The sequence below is a fragment of the Paramisgurnus dabryanus genome, chromosome 12 (assembly GCF_030506205.2).
Source record: "Paramisgurnus dabryanus chromosome 12, PD_genome_1.1, whole genome shotgun sequence".
Lineage (NCBI taxonomy): Eukaryota > Metazoa > Chordata > Actinopteri > Cypriniformes > Cobitidae > Paramisgurnus > Paramisgurnus dabryanus.
Genome location: NC_133348.1, coordinates 3,023,594 through 3,044,120, shown reverse-complemented (window position 1 = coordinate 3,044,120; position 20,527 = coordinate 3,023,594). Strand labels below are relative to the sequence as shown.

The 20,527-nt window shown below is 36.0% G+C and overlaps 1 protein-coding gene across 2 annotated transcripts in view; it reads left to right on the top strand.

The window, feature by feature from the left end:
• The window catches only part of itpkb (inositol-trisphosphate 3-kinase B), a 45,697-nt gene that overhangs the window by 9,216 nt on the left and 15,954 nt on the right, over positions 1-20,527 (top strand). For both annotated transcript variants that reach the window (XM_065256171.2, XM_065256170.2), the window contains 2 exons: positions 17,047-17,146; positions 18,781-18,994. In XM_065256171.2, coding sequence (XP_065112243.2) covers positions 17,047-17,146; positions 18,781-18,994 — 314 coding nt within the window. The remainder of the gene's footprint in view (positions 1-17,046; positions 17,147-18,780; positions 18,995-20,527) is intronic.

Here is a 20,527-nt window from a genome sequence, read left to right as displayed (position 1 = left end):
AATGTTTGAAATTTGTGTAGAAAAATATAACCAAATAAAAAATTGATTAGCTTTTTTATGGATGACTTAGACCAAATAATGAAGGTCAGATATGTATTGTAAACTGTACATTTGATACCAATATGTACCTTTTCTTATTCAAAACATAATTTGAATAATTACATGTTTAATGCCATAGTTTTCAAGAGTTTACTATTATTCTGAAATGAAAAAAATAAAAATAAAATAAAAGTGACACAAATTATTTGAACTATATATATATATATATATATATTCCACAACTTGTTTATCTCACATTTGATAGTTGCATTTAGCCTCTGCAGCACATTATGTGCTCATTTCACTCTGTCAACATTTGCAGCGTGGTTTCTGTTTTGTGGGTCGCACTAGGCCACTGGAAACTTTCACCGTGATAAAGACCACAAACTTGTTATCAGCCTTTTTAGTCAAACAAGCCACCCAGAAAAGTTTCCAGCGGGCTTGCCTTTTAAACACTAATAGCAGCGTGTTGTGGTTTAGGTCTGGTAATTACATCCCGTGTGCTCAGCAGAGGATTTCCCTCCAGAGCTCCAAAGCTTTTCAAATAGCACAGAAAGTGAAACTTTGCCGCAAAACTTGTTGACCAAGATCAATTATTCGATGCACTTCCTGCTGGTTAAAGGTATGCTTACTGTACATCTCGCGCCCAAACAGGTAACAGTTGTCGAGAAAGTTTTTTTGGGGAGATGGCCAGGCCTCATTCACTGGCGGCACCGCCTTGCCTCATTATTGAGAAAAATTGCATTGTTCGACTCTCGAAACTTGCAGCCATTGTCTATTCTTGCGCAACTGTTGTGATAGTAATAATGAGGATGAGACGTGCATTTAAATATAAGAGATGTCCCAGTATAGTCAGAGGTGTGGTTCACATTCTGCATGCTCACTAACCCCCCTGATCTGGTGTCTCCTTTTCCTGTGTCAATCAGGTACGGGAAGATCCCCTGTGTGTGCGTGTGTGCACACATGTGTGTGTTTGTCTGTCTGTGCACACAGGCTTGTGGTTACTTGCTCTAGCAAACCCAACAGCAAGTGTAACCCAACCAAACATTCAACGTGCAAAGCTGTGAACATTTGTATTGCAAGTCTACATTGCTATCGTAACCGAAAAGCCAAGCTGCTTTTTATTGCATGAATCAGACGCAATTTGCATCCAGTGTACTTAAGCGTGTGCAGTGACTGATTTTGTTTACGGTACACTGGCCGTTTTAGCGGTCGTATTAGATTTAAACCGACGCCTAGTGGCGTGGATATATAACATCATCATGCGTAAACAAGCGTTTTCAGTTCCCATTGCCATTGTAAACATGTTTTTAAGTGCCTGATAATGGACCAATGTTCAGTGAGGGTTTATGTGATCTTATGTGAAGCTAAATAAATCAGCTTTTAGTAGATTGGACTTCATTGGTTTTCATTTTAAATGATTTTAAATAATTTCTTTAGTGGTTAAAACTATTTTAAGTGCAACTTTAGAAACAGGATTATGGGTATTCCCTATTTGCCATGTGCATCTCAGGTATGTGAAGGTCAAAGATAGTCCTCTGTTTGTTTAAGGCTTTCATGTTATTTACACTGACATTGTATTCATGCATTTGGCAGACGCTGTTATTCAAAGCGACTTACAGTGCATTCATTTTTTCATCAGTATGTGTGTTTCTTAGAAATCCAACTCATGACCCTGGCACTACTAACTTAATGCTCTACCAATCCAACCACTGAAATTGCCAATTTCCAAGCTTTTGTAAATGTTGTTTTAAACTTTGTGTAAATCAGATGTATGGTTTTGAAGTGTATTTGAATATAAGCTATGATGAAACATGTCTAGGCCCGTGGATTGCAACAGGCTTAAGGCTGCAGTAAGTGGGTGGATAGCTGTCTAGAAATAATGTGTGTGCTGCACATGTTTGTGTCAAACAGACTGTGATGAGTAAATAACTCAGCGATTGTTGATAATACGTTGTCTGTGCTTCGAGCTAAATCATTGATGTGGGAGGAAATTATTTTTCCTTAATGTCATTTCCATTTTAAATTTCAAGATATACTTTACAGAATTCTTGTTTATTTTATATTGTTAGATTAGGTGTGTATCTGCGTTATCTACCGAACCTTTTATTTTTAAAGAGGTCCTTATGCTTTTTCACTTTTTCAGATTTAATGTTTTCATCGTGTAATGTTGTTGGCTGAGCATCAAAAAGTCCACTTCAAAGGGAGAAGTTTTCTTTAAGAGATAGCAGTTTTCAATGAATGACTACAAATGCATTTCTGTGTATTGTGACATAACAATTTTCCTAATTTACATAATTCCCACTGGGCTACCAAACTATCGCAATACTGCAAATGCGTCACAATACGTACTGTATATTGCGTCATTGTTTCCAGTAACTGGATTTCTTTTTACTTCAAAAGATTTTGTATAGCAAATATATTTAAAATTAACAAGATGCATCACTGATGTTGATATATATGGTGGAGATGGCAACGGTCAATATGGCCGCTCTAGTCCCACCTTCTAGTAAAGAGAGCCAATCGCCAACCATTATAGAATGACAATATTTGGTGGAGGGACTTTGCGCATGCAGTATACAGTATAACGCGTCTTGCTGTAACAAGACCTGGAAGCGTTGCAAAAATGCCGGGTACAGTGACTCGACTTTGCATATAGTCAACGTTTTATCAAAGAGACTGGCACACGAATGTTCGTGCGTGTGCGTGCTCTGACGTAGAAAATGATCAACGATCCAAAAAAAATGAGAAGCACTTATGTTTGTTATAGACTGTCTCACCAGTGACATAAACAAACGGCTTTCGTGGAACAGACGTAACTTCAGGTAAAGTCCGTAAAGAAGTCCTGTTAGAGTAGTTTATTTCTGATAACAAGCAAAATAAATAACAAGTAAATTACCTAAGTTTAAATCATAGCTAAAGCATATTAAAAACTACACCGAGCTAATGTTACTGTTTAAAATGTGTACTATATAATAATGTATACAATCTTAACTACGGATCGGCAGTCTGGATCTAATATACTGTTACACATGCGTTTTTTTTTCAGCTGTTTACTTTCTCTTAAAGGGACACTCCACTTTTTTTGAAAATATGCTCATTTTCCGGCTCCCCTAGAGGTAAATATTGGATTTCTGCCGTTTTGGAATCAATTTAGCTGATTTATGGGTCTGGCGATACCACTTTTAGCATAGCTTAGCATAATCTATTGATCCTGATTAGACCATTAGCATCGTGCTAAAAAAGAAACAAAGAGTTTCTATATTTTTCTTATTTAAAACTTCTTATAGACTCTTCTGTAGTTACATTGTGCACTAAGACCGACAGAAATTTAAAAGTTGTGATTTTCTAGGCAGATATGGCTAGGAACTATGCTCTCAAACTGGCGTAATAATCAAGGACTTTGCTGATGTAACTTCAGGAGGTGCAATAATATTACGCAGCAGACGAAAATAGTCCCCTTAATAACTTTCAATGGCAGGGGACTATTTTCAGGCACTGCATAATATCACTACGCCTTCTGCAGCTATGTTACAGCAGCAAAGTCCTTGATTATTACACCAGAATGAGAGTATAGTTCCTAGCCATATCTGCCTAGAAAATGACAACTTTTAATTTTCCGTCGGTCTTAGTACACGATGTTACTACAGAAGAGTCAAGTTTTAAATAGGAAATATTAAAAACTATTTGGTTATTTGTTAGCCCGATGCTAATGGTCTAATCTGATTCAATGGATTGTGCTAAGCTATGCTAAAAGTGGTAGCGCCAGACCCAGACATCAGCTGAATGGATTCCAAAACGGTAAGAATCAAATGTTTAACTCTAGGGGAGCTGAAAAATGAGCATATTTTTTTTTAAAAAAGTGGAGTGTCCCTTTAAGAGAAAGTATATGCAACAAGTCTTCTTCAACCTTAATTCCTGCCCAATCAGAGCATTTTGGGAGGAGGGGCTTCTTAGCGTGGAAGTAACTGAGCGTTTGAGATGATCTAATAGGAAGATGCTGCAATAATGTAGAATATGTATGAATTTACATTATTTTTTTGAACAATCAAGCGTGAGAACTTTTTCTAGTACACACCTAAATCAAAACTTTGCAAATACTGTAGGCATAATAGTACCCCTTTAAAGGAAAAAAAGAAGATTGCAATATAAAGAATTGTGTAGCTTTTAGTATAACTGTTCGGTGATCAGATATAAAGTGAAACCCTGGCATGTTTGTTCAGTCTAAGCATGGCTTTGTGCTTAACTCTAACACGCCGCCAGCATCGTGTGAGCCAACCCAGCACAAACAGTTTTTGTGTGAGGTTGATTCTGTCACCTTGACTGTGAGCGCACAAGTGCTGTAGCGAGATAGACTGGAGGATCTGAAGGGTACGAGGAATGGAAAATGTATCACCCCTGTGGTTGACGGTTGCCTGGCGACAAGCTGACGTCAAGACATGCCTGATTCAAACAGCTGGGGTTCTGCTGCAGTACTGCTGGAGGCAGCCGTTTCATATGCAACACACAGGAAGTGCACCGGCCCTTTTTGTGCGCCCGGACACTTTTTGAGGCTTCACTCGTACGCACTGTTGATTTCTTCTATAATGGGAAAGCACCCAGCTACTACTAATGTGCCATTGTTTACGTCTGATATGGATGGGGAGGGTATTTTTTTTTTCAAATGCTCAGTTTGTTTGTAACCACTTGCTCACAAGTTGATATGATGAGAGTTCTCTGTTGACTATCAACTTAGTCAAATTTAAATAGAAAAAGATGGGACCATTTTTAAAATACTTGCAGAGTATGGAGCTGTAAAATGAATGCAGATTGTATTGGTAAAATATTTTACATTTGGAGTTAATATTGACTATTCAACATTTGTGAGACTTAAAGTTCAAAACTGACAATTCTTATTTTTTAAATCAATATTGCAGTTTTTTTAATGAACAATCTATGAGTCATTCTTTATTCATGTGCCCTCATAAACTTCAATTAAAATATAAATATGTACTTGTGCCCTGTTGTGGCAAAACTTTTCTGATAGGGCTGGGTATCGATTCAGATGTTGCTGATCGATTCGATTTCGATTCACAAGCTATCAAATCGATTCGATTTCAATTCTCGATTGCGATTATCGGTCCGATTTTTAAACACGGTTTTCTATTCAACTCGATGAATATAGAATATATTATATTATATTATATTAGTATATTATATTAGAATATATAAGAATTAGGGATGCACCGATATGGAAATTTTGGTCGATACCAATATCCGATTACTCTTTATATTTGGGGGGCGATAACCGATATATATAGGCCGATAAATATTCATATTAATTTCACAATGAAAAACTCCCAGACCGCGGACATCTTGTCTTTGCGCTAGACTAGCATACTCTTCTTAAGCCTGCAACACGTGTCATCTTCGTGCTATGTCACAGAAAGCACCAATCAAAACTCCACATGGCCAGCAATGAGCAAGTGAAGTGGTTCAACAAACCGAAATAATCCATAATTTATCGGCTTTCATTTATCGGCCTAATTTTGCTATCAGACCAATAACCGATAATATTAAAAAATAAGCAGTTATCGGCCGATAACGGTATGCATCCCAAATTAGAATAAAAACTGAATGAATTAATGACAGGCTCGCCTCCCGCACCTGGGTAAAAAAAGAAAGTGACATTTAGTGGAGAAGACTAGTAATTAGATTAACGTTAATCTTACGTTCAATGTTTGCGGAAATAAATATGGAAAAAACTCGATTCGTGGGCTTTGAAAATCGATTTTGAATCGACCACTTAAAAAAAACCCTGATTAATCGAAAAATCGATTTTTCTCCAGCACCTATTTTCTGATGATATCAATAAAATGGCTTGGGTTGGATAATCCATTAGCCCCACCCCCTTTAACTGTACGTCTGCTGACAGTTCCATTTCTAAATGAAACGCCTCCTTTTCTATATCCAATCAAATCACAGTGAAAAAAATCACAAGTCACACCCACTATTTTCTTGTGTGGCATTCTGAAATACGTCACAACACGGAAGTAAAGTCGGTCACGACTTCCGGTTCATGGGGACTTTAAGCACTTCCATTTGCTCTCCATTTAAAGCAACACTATGTAGTTTCCATGTAAAAATGACTTACAGCTCCCCCATGTGGTTGAAAAGCGCAACAGTGCCTGGTATCAGACACTATTCTGCAGGCAGGGGGAGGGGCGGGGCTGTGTTTCCTACCCTCCACCGCCACTTTCAGAGTGTGCTTGTAAGAGCTAGGAGGGTGCTCAGGTTGCAGCAACAGTACAATTTGTCCAGTTAAAAGTTGTTCTATCACTGAAATAATTTTAGAGACATTATTTAAAGGTAAAAAAACTACATAGTGTTGCTTTAATCAATTATTTATAAGAAAATTAATAAAGATATCTCTCACCTGTGATTTTTCTGCTGTAGATAGCTTTTTCCAGTATCCTTTATTGTATCCTACAATTATATATATGTAAAGTTTTATAGATCATAAGTGTGTTTGTGTATATAAATAGGATTTTGTTTATAAGAGCAATGCTTAAAACTGTGTTAAGTAATGATGTCTAAATCTGTCTTTCTGAGAAACTCGTGAGGATGAATTACTTCACTGCCTGGAAATAAGCAGCGAGTTTGTTCTTTGATGCCTGTTGTACGTCGTCTTGAAGTGGTGTCTTTGATGCACATGCAGTTCCTCGTCTTCACCAAAGCCTGCATACAATTCTTCTTTATTACATATATCCTTCGAATACCCGAGACAATTTACCAATAAATATCATTGCATAATATTGCTTAACTCCATAACTGTATTTGTTATTTTAGGCAAAGAGTTCATTTCAGTACCTCAGAGGTATATTAGTGCCTCAAAAGTATATTGGTACCAAATATATAAATGCTACATATTCAGTCATTTTAAAGGGTACCGTCCCAGACAGTGACAGCTTTTGTACCATAAAGTTATTAAGTGAATGAAGACCAGGGTAGTCAAGCTACACGGTGTTACGGTCTAAGCACCATAAAATACGATACAGTGAATCTTTGTAGATTAGGGTGTTTCATGAAAGGTCGCTTCTGTGAATGAACTTTCCTGTGATTGATGGGAAAAGCCGGTTTTAGGACAAGCAGAAACAGATAGGACATGTTTTGAGAGGATATGAGTGTTGAGAAAGGTGTCTCAACTGTCAGAAGGGAATTTATGTCAAACAGTCTGTTGATATCTGAACTCTGTTGTGCCTTTGACCTAACTGTATAACTGCATCCAGATTTGTCACCCATTTTTGTAAATGTGGCTGTGTGTGCATGCTTTAAAAGCTCTGATGCAGTTAGACATATAACCCACTTGGAAACTTGTACCTCAGGATTTTCAAGATTGGGATGTCAGTCTTTTGAGTTTTAATATATCACTTAATTTATAATGCATTTTATTCTTGATGTCAGTTGACACAAAATAAATTTGCAGTATGTAGAAATAAATATTTGGAGATATTCTGTCTAGCCTAAAGCAAATTAATAAGCCTCTTGTTTTTGTTCAACTCAAAATCATAAGGCAGGGGTTTTGAACTACTCTTTTTCGGGTAGTAAATATTTTTTACCCCTATTTTGACCTTTTATATAGGCTATTTTCTACTTTTACCTATATATGTTATTACTTATGTATTTTTTTGTTACGTTTTGTTATAGGTCATATATTAAAAAACATGCATTTTTTTAAAAAAAAGATGCACACGTCTTGTATCCAGTTTTTGGCCTTTTAATTACTGAAAACTCATATTTTATTTTTTAATATTTTAAAACAATTGCAGTTTAACATTGCAAGAGCCAAATGTTAATAGTTCAACTATAAACATTGCACAAAAAGTGCAAGTGTAAATAATCAACACATTTATTTTTGTATAGCACTGACTGTAATGCAGAGCTTTTAAGCTTCTTTTGTTTATAAGTGTTTAACTTTCATAAATTGTTACACTTATAGTATTATATAGCCAGTCTTCATGTTTTTTTTTATATTTTAAAGATATATAGGCTAAACTATCTTTCCATTACACTACATTCGAATGCCACTGTCGGAGTTTAATTGTAAATCCGTGTCAACATGGGAGAGAAGCTCATTCCAGCGCAAAAGCCGTAATATATTCATAGTTAATAATTTACTTATCAGAAGGGATGGACCGATAGGATTCTTTTTTTTTGGGCCGATACCGATTTAAACAGACAACTTCTGGCCGATACCGATATTAAACACTTATTATACAATACTATACAGTTGGTCTATTAGCTAGTTTATTTCTGCATCAAATTATTTTTAACTGAACATGGATTGGATCTAATTAACATTCAACTGACCAACATAATAAGAGAGGCACAAATTATGCCAAAACAAATATAATAAGACAGCATGAAAACCTTCAAAGGTGGTTTTTGCTATTCAGCATTTATTTTATTAACTACATTAACTAATTTTTTTTTACATATAATGGATTTCTTTATGCAGCTAATTAATAAACAATAGGTATTGGCCTTTCTCGTGCTATTGGCGATATGTTGATGGTTTCAAATTCATCAAAAATCGGCCGATAAATATCGGCGGCCGATACATCGGTGCATTACTACTTATCAGTAATCAATTGTTTTGAAAGGATTCAAGTGTTACTGATAAAGGTAAAAAAAATTTTTTTACTTTGCACAGTGTTTTGATTGGAACACCCCACGCTGCCCCTTTCAGACTCTCCTTCCAGTTTATTGGCCGTCATTTGTCACGTCCAGTGGAAAGGTAAAAGTAACCACGCTGACTTTAAATGAGATAAAACCGATGACCGGCGGGACAGATAAAGATGATTGGAGGGCCGCATTTGACCCGCGGGCCACAAGTTGACTAGCCTTGTTTTAAGGTCACAATACTCTTTGTATTTCGATATAGGGACGCTAACACTTCCACTCTTAAAATAAAGCAATAGGCAATATAATTGTATTCAATATTTTTAGGATTATTACGTTACATTATAGCACAATTTAATTTATTTTGGCTGAAATATCAATGCACCAAACACAAAGAAGATTTAGTGTCTGCATTTTCATATGTAAGCTCGTAGTACCCACATGAAAAATAACTTTTTGCAGTGATGTCATTGAAGAACAATTTTTATTTCCCCAAAGAACCTTGCAGTCAACGGTTTTTAAAAGAGCCATTTATTTCTCACTGCTTTATAGCCTTTATCCACTATGAAAAACCTTTTGTGCAACAGAAATGTTCTTGTTGTGGATGAACCTTTTTTCAAGTTTTAAGTGTAGGGTGTAGGGCAGGGCTGGACTTGACATTGGCTGCATTAAGACACTTAAGTCTGCCCTAGCAGTATTGTCTTTTAAAAAATAACACCCAGCATTTGGTCATGTTGCTGAGTATGTCTTGCAGACGTGGAAAATACTGTCTCAAAACCCTCAGTGTTTCCTGTATCGCAGAGAGGTTCCTCTCGAGGGGTTAAAAGCCACTTCCTCCCTCAGTGCTCAGTGGAAACTTTAACAACACCCGTGAGGTCAAGAGACGCTGTAACAGAGCGGCATCCCTTTCCTCACGCTCGATATAGCTCACCCTGCCCTTATCAGAACAATAGCACGACGTAGCATCGCAGAATGCGTCCCGCGATATGCGGCGGCTTCATCCGTTCCCCAAATTAACAAAACCCGAGCTATTGATAGTGGTCATTTTACAATGGCTAAGGGAAAGATGTTTGGGAGAAGGAGGGGATGAGACCGAATGAGTAATGGATTGTTGCGGTCGCATTATCATCCTCTGTGGGACAGTTTATTTTTTTCTGCCAATCCAAAGGGAAGGCTGCTGAAAGTAATGACCCACTTTTGTAATGTTTTATTATTGTGGTTCCTCCTCTGACAGTGAATTTTGTCACCTATCGTAATGCGTAGTGCATCAGGACATTTACTGGTCACATGCAGGTTTGTCTTAAAACAAAATGTACTTGCGATCCCCTTTCACATCACGCCACGTTATGGCACTTTTATGAAGGCATGAAGAAGTAACTTAAAACCACAAACTTGTACTTGGTTTGTTATTACGGGGTGATGTTTACAGAATAACAGTCTGTGGTCTTCAGCAAAACAAGCAAGAGTTGATAGTCTTCCGGGTGCTGCATGCAAACATTCAGTCGATCTTATAGGTGTCAGGTGTTTCCCACAATGCAATGCTGTCGGAAACTTTTGTGGTTTTGAGATGATTTTGCATTTCTTGTCAGGAGTGAGGTGGCTCACCTTTAGTTCTCCTTTTGACCCTGCATAGTCAAATACTGAGAAACTTATTTTTAAGCATTAGAAATTCTTAATACTAATTTCACGTACAAAGACGTATTTTCCTTCTTGCATACAGACTTTAGTTTCCAATCAGTCTATTGTTGTTAACCGCATACTGTATTTTAAAAGGGACTTTTTTAAGATGTCAAATAAATAAAAAATGTGACGTTTTAGCTCGAAATACCATATAGATAATTTATTATAGGATGTTAAAATTGACACTTCGTAAATGTGCAGTTTTTTGGGTGTGTCCTTTTAAATGCAAATGAGTTGATCTCTGGGTGGATAGTGCAGATTATGGGGCGGTATCCCTTTCTGACATCACAAGGGGAGCCAAATTTCAATGACCGATTTTTCACATGCTTGCAGAGAATGGTTAATCAAAACTAAGTTACTGGGTTGATCTTTAGCACATTTTCTAGGTTGATAAAAGCACTGGGGACCCAATAATAGCACTTAAACATGGAAAAAGTCAGATTTTCACAATATGGCCCATTTAATATTCTACTTTTCATTTAATATCTTTTTTTTTTTGAGGCTTCAAACGTCTTTTTATTAAGGCATAGGATTTGACATTAATCATTTGTTCATTCTGAGAGCCTTTTTTTTATAACAAAACAATATATATATATGTATATTTATATATAACAATAATAATAATATAAAAATGGTTAACATAAAAAAATAAAAAACTTAAAGTGATACAACATTAAAAAAGGAAAGCAAAAAAAAGAGAGAAAAAACAAGAACAATACAATATTTATATAAAAAATAAAATAAAAAACTTCATTTAATATCTTCATTATAAACTAGCAAATCCATGCATGCAATAAGCGTAGTCTAACATGCATTCATATGTAATATGTTTATTGTTTTAAATATCTCTCTGGCCACCAACCATTAAGTTCATGCAAATATATTTCTGCATGCAAATATGGGAATGCAAGCTGCCCTGTCTGGCAAGGTTTGTTTGTCTTGCAGTGATATCATATTTTGTATCATACCCTGAGACAATTTATGATTTGAAAAACAATTGCATTGAAGATCACTTTAAAGGGATAGTTCACTTTAAAAATTTATATTCTGTCATAATTTACTCAACATCATGTTGTTCTAAACCGGTAAATTTCTGATGAACACAAAAGAAGATATTTTGAGAAATGATGCAAACACACAGCAGATAGTGACCATTGACTTCCATAGTAGGAATAAAAAAATCTGATGGAATTTAATGGGTATTGTCAACTATGTGCTTACCATCATTTATCAAAATATTTTTTTCATCATTTATCACAATACTTCCAAAATATTTTTTTCCTACTATGGAAGTAAATGGTCACTAGCTGTGTGTTTACCATAATTTCTCAAAATATCTTATTTTGTGTTCATCAGGAAAAAGAACAACATACAGGTTTAGAACAACATGAGGATGAGAAAATGATGACAGTATTTTCATTTTAAAGTGAACCCTTTGAATTGAATTATAATGCGTTTAAGTAACGTCTTAATCTGAAAGTAACGAATTCCTTTCAAATGCACTTTATGAATCAATTTATTTATTTTATATACCAACAAATCTCTATTAAAATCTTTTCACATCTTAAATCACGGCACTTATCTTCGCTCTACAAATGACTAAAAATAAATATTCATTCATCATCTCATTTCAGGAAAAGGAAGTTAATCTTGGAGACGTCAAAACAAGGTGCTGACCTCATCTCAGTGTAAAACACTATTATATAAACATTCAGATGACTCACTTGTTTGACTAACACACCAAAGATCCATTGTAGACACATTTTACACAGAAACAAAGAGCTTGTATAACTAAGTTACACAGCACTTCCAGAAGTTTCGAGATCAAATCTTAGTTGGCATTATATAACCTGTTCCTTTGCCGTTTCAAACTCTGTGCAATTCAGGTGAGTTTGAGGAACCCAAAACATTTGCATTGCTTGTGGCCTTTGAAGCCGTCCCATAATGCAGGCGAGTTTTAATGTGGTCTCTGCACTTTGTGCTCGGCCTACCAGCATATTTGCATGGGTCAATTGTGCATTCGAATGTTTTGTATGGAAACAAATGAGAAATGCGCATCGCCCTGCACTGCGCTTCACTCAAATTCTAGCTTACGTCGTGATTGCATGCTGTCCACCAGCGCATGATTTTATGATTCATACCATGTCATCTTTCATCACGCACATCTGGAATTTCATTTATCCTGTGTTGGTTTTTGTTGCCACGTCACTTGTCCTGGTGGTCAAAGCGGTTCAGGTAATGAATTCCGGTTTGCTTTGGTTTCTCCATGTATATGTATATATGTTATCAGACACACAAGCCTGTCTGCGTGGGTATTACTTTTTGTTTTTGCTTTTATGTGATATCATCAAGCTGTTTAACTTATCCAGCAACCAGCTGAGATCAAATTCTGATTTCCTTTTGGTGTTTTTGCAACCAGTGTGTTAAAACGGGATTTAGCATTATGCAGTAAAAGTGCAAATTCTCTGTGTCAATCTCATTTGTAATCTCTTGAAATCTACTGTTGTATGTTCTAGTTTTTGGGATATTTTACTCATTAGGCAATAGTCATTTTGACCTGACCCTATTTTTCCGTCTACAACTCACATATTTCCTGCGGGATGCCCACTTGTTTTGTTTTCCCACATCCTGAATATTTTCCTCACTACATACATTTCTTTCGGCTTCACTTTGTCCTGAACTTTAATTTGTGTTGTGATGGAGATGTGGGATCCCACAGTGTCCTGAGTGTAGTATCTGGCAAACATTATCTGTCCATTAGTCCTAATGTTTTTAAGTACTCTCTGCAGTGGTCTAAACCACAGGGTGGTTTCATTTTAAATGCCTTTATATTAACCAGGACCTCTGCACGCTGTGGCTTTCTGTGTTATGTAAAAGATCACACTTTATATCTTTTTCACTTACTTTCAATAGTCTTGGGTAATCTGATAAAATGAGAGTGAAAGTTGTTTTGTAAATTGTGTGTCTTTATTTTCTGCACACTGTGATAAAACGTAATAATATTTTATTTATATTTTGTACTATTTTATTTTATAAACAATGGTTATTAAGGTCAACCCCTTTGTTTTGTGCCATATGAAAGCAGAAGAATGCAGACATTTTCGTGCATAAAATCTTAATACTAAAAATGGATAAAACCTTAAATAAAAAAAATTTAATATTTCATTAATTAAGGTTATTAATTGAAGGACCTTGCTGTTTACTGTAAAATAATTCTGGCTGCCATTTAATTTTAAGTACCTAACCCGGGCCAGCATCATATGTCCAAATTTCAGTCAAAACCGTTCTATTACATCATAAACAATCTGATAACAGGGCTTTAAGTGTAAAATATTGAACTTGTCCTTTAAGTAAAATTCAAAGACAGGGTTTTTGTTCTTGTTTGAAAATATTCACTTGCAACTTAACATAAAAAAATTAAAAACTGGTTGGAAAGCTTTTGTCTGACCTCGGTGTACATTTCTGGCAGAGCTTCTGTTGCAAGTTAAAAATGACACTTTTGACGGTAAAAAAAAGAAAATGCTTTTCAAAGGGCAGTGCACTACGCCAAAAAATGACTTCCAGGAAATAGTATGACCAACAAAAACCTTTTTAATGGTTTTAGTCAAAGTCATCCCTTCATTATAGTCCATTTTTCACCATCTCATTTGCATCATGGGCTTGTAAACTCAAAGCAAATTGAGTCCTAAAGGCAACAGGGTGCAGTCGAGGGTTAACATATAGAGGATGTTTTATGCTCAATATCATTTTGAATAAAATATAATGCAAAATAAACAAGAAAAATGTGTAGAATGCATCTAGAGATTTACAGTTTCCTTTAAAGAGTTTTATTGAAACCTATCATATATATTTCATGATACCCTCACAGGCCTATAGCTGCAATCCTATTAACATCGAAGCAATGGTGGCAACCCCTGGATCACTGAGGTGCATTAGGGGTTACACCCACCAGATGTAGGGGTTGGGTGGTGGTTTACTTTTTAGGAAATAGACCGGCAGGCCTCACAGAAACACCAAACCCCTTTAACAGCAACTTGTGGGCAGGAGGAGCAGTTTCCCTCCACTGGAGCAGAACCTTCATGTGACAGATAAAACCTTTTGCTGATCTCAGTCAGATGATGGTTTATACCTTTTATGGCTTTTTATTTTAGTTTAAATGAATTCAGACCCTTCGGCATGGAAGTTTCAGGGAGTAACATCAAGCTTAGTCCTGCCATAGCAACTCATAGCACAGTGCCCAAATAATTTTGGCTTAAAGGGGACATATCATGAAAATCTGACTTTTTCCATGTTTAAGTGCTATAATTGGGCCCCCAGTGCTTCTATCAAACTAGAAAATGTGAAAAAGATCAACCCGGTAACTTAATTTGATAAATCATGCAATTTGGCTCCCCTTGTGATGTCAGAAGGGGATAATACTGCCCCTAAATCTGTGCAGCACTGTGGTTGGATAGTGCAGATTTATTGCAGAGATTAGCTCATTTGCATTTTAAAGGATATAATAAATTATTTATATGGTATTTTGAGCAAAAATTTCATGTAGTACTCTGGGGACACCAAATATTTATTTGACATCTTAAAAAGTATTGTGAAATGTCCCCTTTAAAATGTTACAGTGTACTGTATTTATAATGAATTTGCATTGATGCATTTGGCAGACGCTTTTATCCAAAGCAACTTATAGTGCATTTAAGCTACAGTATACATTTTATGGGATCGAACCCTTGAACCTTTGTGTTGCTAACACAATGCTCTACCAAATGAGCTACATACTTAAAAATGCTGGGTTGTGAATTTTTTAGGGTAGGGGTTGGGTTTGTACATAGTTTATCCAACATGGGACCATGAAACAACTCAATTTATTTTTTAATCAAAATGCATGACAAAGCATCAGTGACCAGATTTTGAATGCGTTTCTTGGCTCTAGCTTGGTTGCCAAACGGTTCTCTAGCTTTAAAAGGGGGCTGATTTGTGCTCAAAGCTGAACTGCTCTTCCTGAGAGATCTGGCTGAGAGTCCTGGGGTGAGAAAGGCTTCCCTGGTCACCCGAGGAAACCCCCAATCCATCTCTGAGAGAGGAGTAAAGAATGCCTTCACCATGCCAACGTGGAAAGTTAAACAGATCTTAGTCAAGGAGATTTAGTGAAGTGGAATAACACAGCGTAATGGCCTTACAAAGTTTTTTTTGAACTGGAAAAACAGTGTTTCCGCAGATTGCGAGTCTGTACTAATGTGATCGAATGTTTTATGCCGTTGTAGGTGAAATGTTTCATCCTCGGAGGAACACAAGCGTGGATAGGTTACACATTGCGTCGCTGTGAATTTGTAGATCTGCTTCACTGCTTGTCGACTTACTGTATGTTTTTGTCTTCATTTGAGGATGCATAGGCACAAAATTTTGTCTGTTGTAATAGGCCTGTCACTGCTTTCGGTTACAAACTCATAAAAACGTGGCCAGCACATGAGCTCTTTCAGTGCTTTAAATAATTAGATATTAAGAGTTTATGTGCTAAATATGATTTTGTAATTATAAAGTGTTAAATATGTACGATTGTACAATCTTTACTATGTTGTGTAAACTATGGTATCGGCATAGACTGCTGCAGGAGTGGCCAGCAAATGTATGCAAATAGATGCAAACGACTTGTTTGTTTTTTTCTTACCCACATATTGTATGTCGGTTTGCGTTTTGCTGTAGGAAAATGAACCACACCTGCCAAGTGTTATATAATAAGGTTTACTCATCTTCCTCCGGGCATATATTTTGTTTTGTTCGGTTTCTTTGGTTTATTAAAGATTTTTTATTTTTTATGTACAACTAGCTTTTGCGGTAACACTTTACAATAAGGTTGTATTTGTTAACAATTAGTTATTGCATTAGCTAACATCAACTAACAATGCTTCTACAGGATTTATTCATCTTAGTTCATGTTAATTTTGGCATTTACTAATTCATTTATCAAATCTAGCGTTGCAACTGTTAACATTAATTAATGCACCATGAACTAACATTTACAAGAATGAATACATGCTGAAAAACAATATTGTTCATTGTTTGTTCATGCATTTACTAATGTTTACCAATACAACCTTATTGAAAGTGTTACTGCTTTTCAGTGGCGGCCGCTGACTTCTTTTTTTAAGGGGGGGGGGGGGGCATGATGCAAATTTCGTCACAACATGTATGTAGGCCTTCATGTGTGTGGTTCGTCATTTCAAAATATGTGTTCGGCATGTCGAGTGAACTTGTGTGCATCATGTGTCTTGTCAAAATAAGTGCTTGCTGCAGATGCGTCTAAAGAGTTAATGATAAAAAAGACGCTTGCGTTTGCCAGATACTCGTATAATCTCATGCACAATCAAAGTTTACTGTTAAAGGAGTGTCTTGCATGCATTTTGTGAACGTGAGCGTCTCTTTTATCATGAATGGTTTTGACTCGTGTGCAGCAGGCACTTATTTTGACAAAACACATGATGCTAATGGTTTACATGAAACAGTATCAACACACGACACTCCGAACACATATTTTGAAATTGGGCCCCACAGACGAGAAGTCACCAGCCGCCACTGCTGCTTCTGCACTGATATTTTGATTGCCTTGTCCAGACAAGTATAGTTGTACTGCAAATAATGTAAATGTACTCATCATCTCTCTCTCTTGAATAGCATAAATCATGGAAGAAGATCAAGAATATGGTTCACTGGTCGCCATTTGTGATGTCCTTCAAGAAGAAGTACCCATGGATCCAGCTGGCTGGCCATGCAGGTAGACTTCAAAAAACAGAAATTTATGATAAATAAACTTTTATTATTTCATTTTTTTCACACAGTCCATTGTCGTTGCATTAAAGTTTAGTCGAGAAGCATGCTTTACACAAGTATCCAAACTCAAATCCATATGCATTGTAGACTTTTAGAAAAAAGGTACAAAAGTTTTACCTTTTAAGAAAGTCCTAATATGTATGTATCTCTAAAGTACTAATGTGTACCTTTTAGGTACAAAAGTGTCTTTTTGAAAAGGTATCACCCCAGTGACAACTTTTGTATCACTTTCTTGTACCTTTTTTCTGGAAGTATAAAGAAATATTTAATATTATGGTAAAAGTATGGTATTATAATTCCAGATTCTTCGTATAACAGAAATAAATCTTGTTAAAATCTTTTAGGCATCAATGAGGTTTAATGGAGAGTCTCCTTAAGATATATGAATCTACAGTATATTTATGCATTTATAATTACTTTAACTATGCATTTGGCAGATGCTTTGTCCAAAACAACAAGTGCATTTAATGTATACATTTTATCAGAATGTGTGTTCCCTGGAATTAAACTTGGGAGCTTTATTAGTTTAGCTACACAAATTCTTGAGTATTTATTCTCCTATATTCATTCAATATTGGCTCAAATATGTCTAGACCAGTGGTTCCCAAACTTTTTCAGCGTGTGGCCCCCCTTGTGTATGGGGCATTCCTTCGTGGCCCCCCTAAAGAAAATTTGTGACAAAAAACTGTTCTAAAACTCAACATTTTAATAAAAAAACATTAAATTATACAAAAAATAGTGCTTTTGGTTAGTAGCCTTATTTCTTTAGATTTAATTACACAGAATTCATGATAAATTAATGTATTTCATAAAATGTCATAAAATTGGGGCCCCCCTGGCACCATCTCGCGGCCCCCCTGGACCCCCACCATTAGATTTGTTGTTTTTGCAATTGCATAGTGATCACTTTTATTTAATAAATAAAATAATTTCACAATTATTTCTCAGTCTCTTTATTAGAATACAACCAGAAAATACAGGAAATGTGTACACAATTTGTTTTTTAGAACTACAGTAAATGTTTTCTGGAGGCATTAGTCAGTATTTAATGTGACCTCTCTTGGCATGAAGCACATCTTGAGCTTTTTTGAGGAGACTGAAGTCCTGAAGTTATTCGATTAAAATTAGAAATTAGGATTTAATTTTATTTAGGTTTAAGAGATCCTGCAGCTGCCTGCTATTGCTCAAGTGGAAGGGGAGTTTACCCTAAAAACTTGACACATCAGCTTATACTTTTAAACTGTTTTTAATGCTTTGTATACATGTTTCCTGTATTTTCTAATTCTATTCTAATAAAGAGACTGAGAAATAATTATATATGATCACTATACAATTGCTAAAAAACAACAAATCTAATGGTAACATGGTGGCCTAAGACGTTTGCACAGTACTGTATGTATCTATGAGCTCAATAAAGACTCCTGTGCTATGAAAGAGCAATAAAAATCTACTCTGGTTAGCTTCAACAGTTTAATTCACTAACTTAGGCTAGAATGCCAAAACAGTAATGAAGAAAAAATGCAGTCTGACACTTTGCTGAATGCAGCATTTTTGTAAGCGTATTAATGTCTCCCTCAGGTAATTTCAAGGCAGGTGCTAATGGTCGTATCCTGAAGAAACACTGTGCGTGTGAGCAGCAATGTCTCGACAGGCTGATGAAAGATGTGCTGAAACCCTACGTCCCTGCGTATTTTGGAGATGTGGAGAAGGAGGGAGAGAAGTACAATCAGATGGAGGACTTACTGGTGGATTTTGATCTGCCCTGTGTCATGGACTGCAAGATGGGTGTCAGGTCAGTTGTTAAGAGATGTGGATGTTGAATATCCATGTGATGCCAGACTGAATTTTTACCTTGCACTCCAATAAATGCTGGGTGGGTTATGGTTATGTTTCATCTAGTTGAAATCGAAATGTTCACCCTAAAATGCTGGGTCATTTTATTGGGTCAATATATAGGACGAACCCAACCCGTTGTTTTGTAATTTAACCTATGCTGTGTTGTTTCAACCCAAAATATTGTGTTGTTTTAACCATTTTTGGGTCAAATATAAAAAAAATGTGGGTTCATTTGACCCAGCATTTTGGGTTCATCCCTTTTTGAACCAGCAATGGGTTGAAAATATCCAAGCATTTTATAGGGTGGACAATTAGATTTCAAAGAGATGAAGAATATCCATTGAAACCAATTGATTTGAAATTACTAATTTATTAAAAGATGCTCTTGGAAAATTTCAGGGAAATGTTTTAATTGTTATGGAAATCATTTTATGTTCATCTCTATATTTTGTGCACTGAAAAAAATTATTCATTTAATTTACTCCATTTTAAGGTAAGTGATCGCAATCGATTTTTTTAAGCTTCATTTAAACTTAAACATTGGAAAAACAAAACAAAAAATATTTGTGTAAATGTAGCTTAAATAAATTGATTGTGACCATTTACCTTAAAAAAATTGAGTAAATTTAATGAATAATTTTTTCCAGTGTGCTATGTTCATATCTATATTTTATTTACGGTATATTCTACATCAATTTTTGTTTGTTATGATTTGAAGACCTGTTGAAATTAAAATGGCTTCTGTGGTCTGGTAGCACTGGGTCCATCTATATGTCTGTGTACTACTAAACTACTAAAGTTAACCAAACTTAACCCAAAAAGGTTTGGCAGATAACCTTATTTCAAATGTTTCATCCTCTTTTCAGAAATGCATTTAAAATCTGTATACTAGACTGTTCTTGTTGGTCTTTTATCCTGTTTAAAACTGTTAAAACTGAAACAGATGCAACACAGCTGGAACAGATATAAAATAAAGCACTGGAAAGAAACGGTAAGGGAGAAATTCAACTATAAACCACGATTCCTCTTTTATACAAGACAAAATCTTCAGCAATTCTCAGCTTGTCTTATCTTAGATTTATCCAACTGCATGTGTGCTCCTGAAAATGTTATTTAAAATGAATAGCTCTCATTGAGTCATTATTTGTACAGATGTTAAACATCCCAAGCACCATATAACTAAGACAAACTCCGCTCCCCAGACGATCTGCAGAGGATCAGTACTCTGTCCTTTAATCTGCTGAAAAACAGCTATGCTTTTTTAAGGACGGTGCGAGAGATCATGATGCATATCAGGCGGCGATCATTACTTTTCCCACTCCGTCGTTCCCGGGATTGCTCTGTTTGCTGACCGAAACACGGCAGCGGTCATGGACAAATATAGAGATAACCAGATGGTCAGGATATTAACAGAGTCTCTGTTGGCCTGTCCAAACAAAACAATGCAACGCTTAGAGGTTCACGCACGTTCATTGCCGTTTTAGCAACA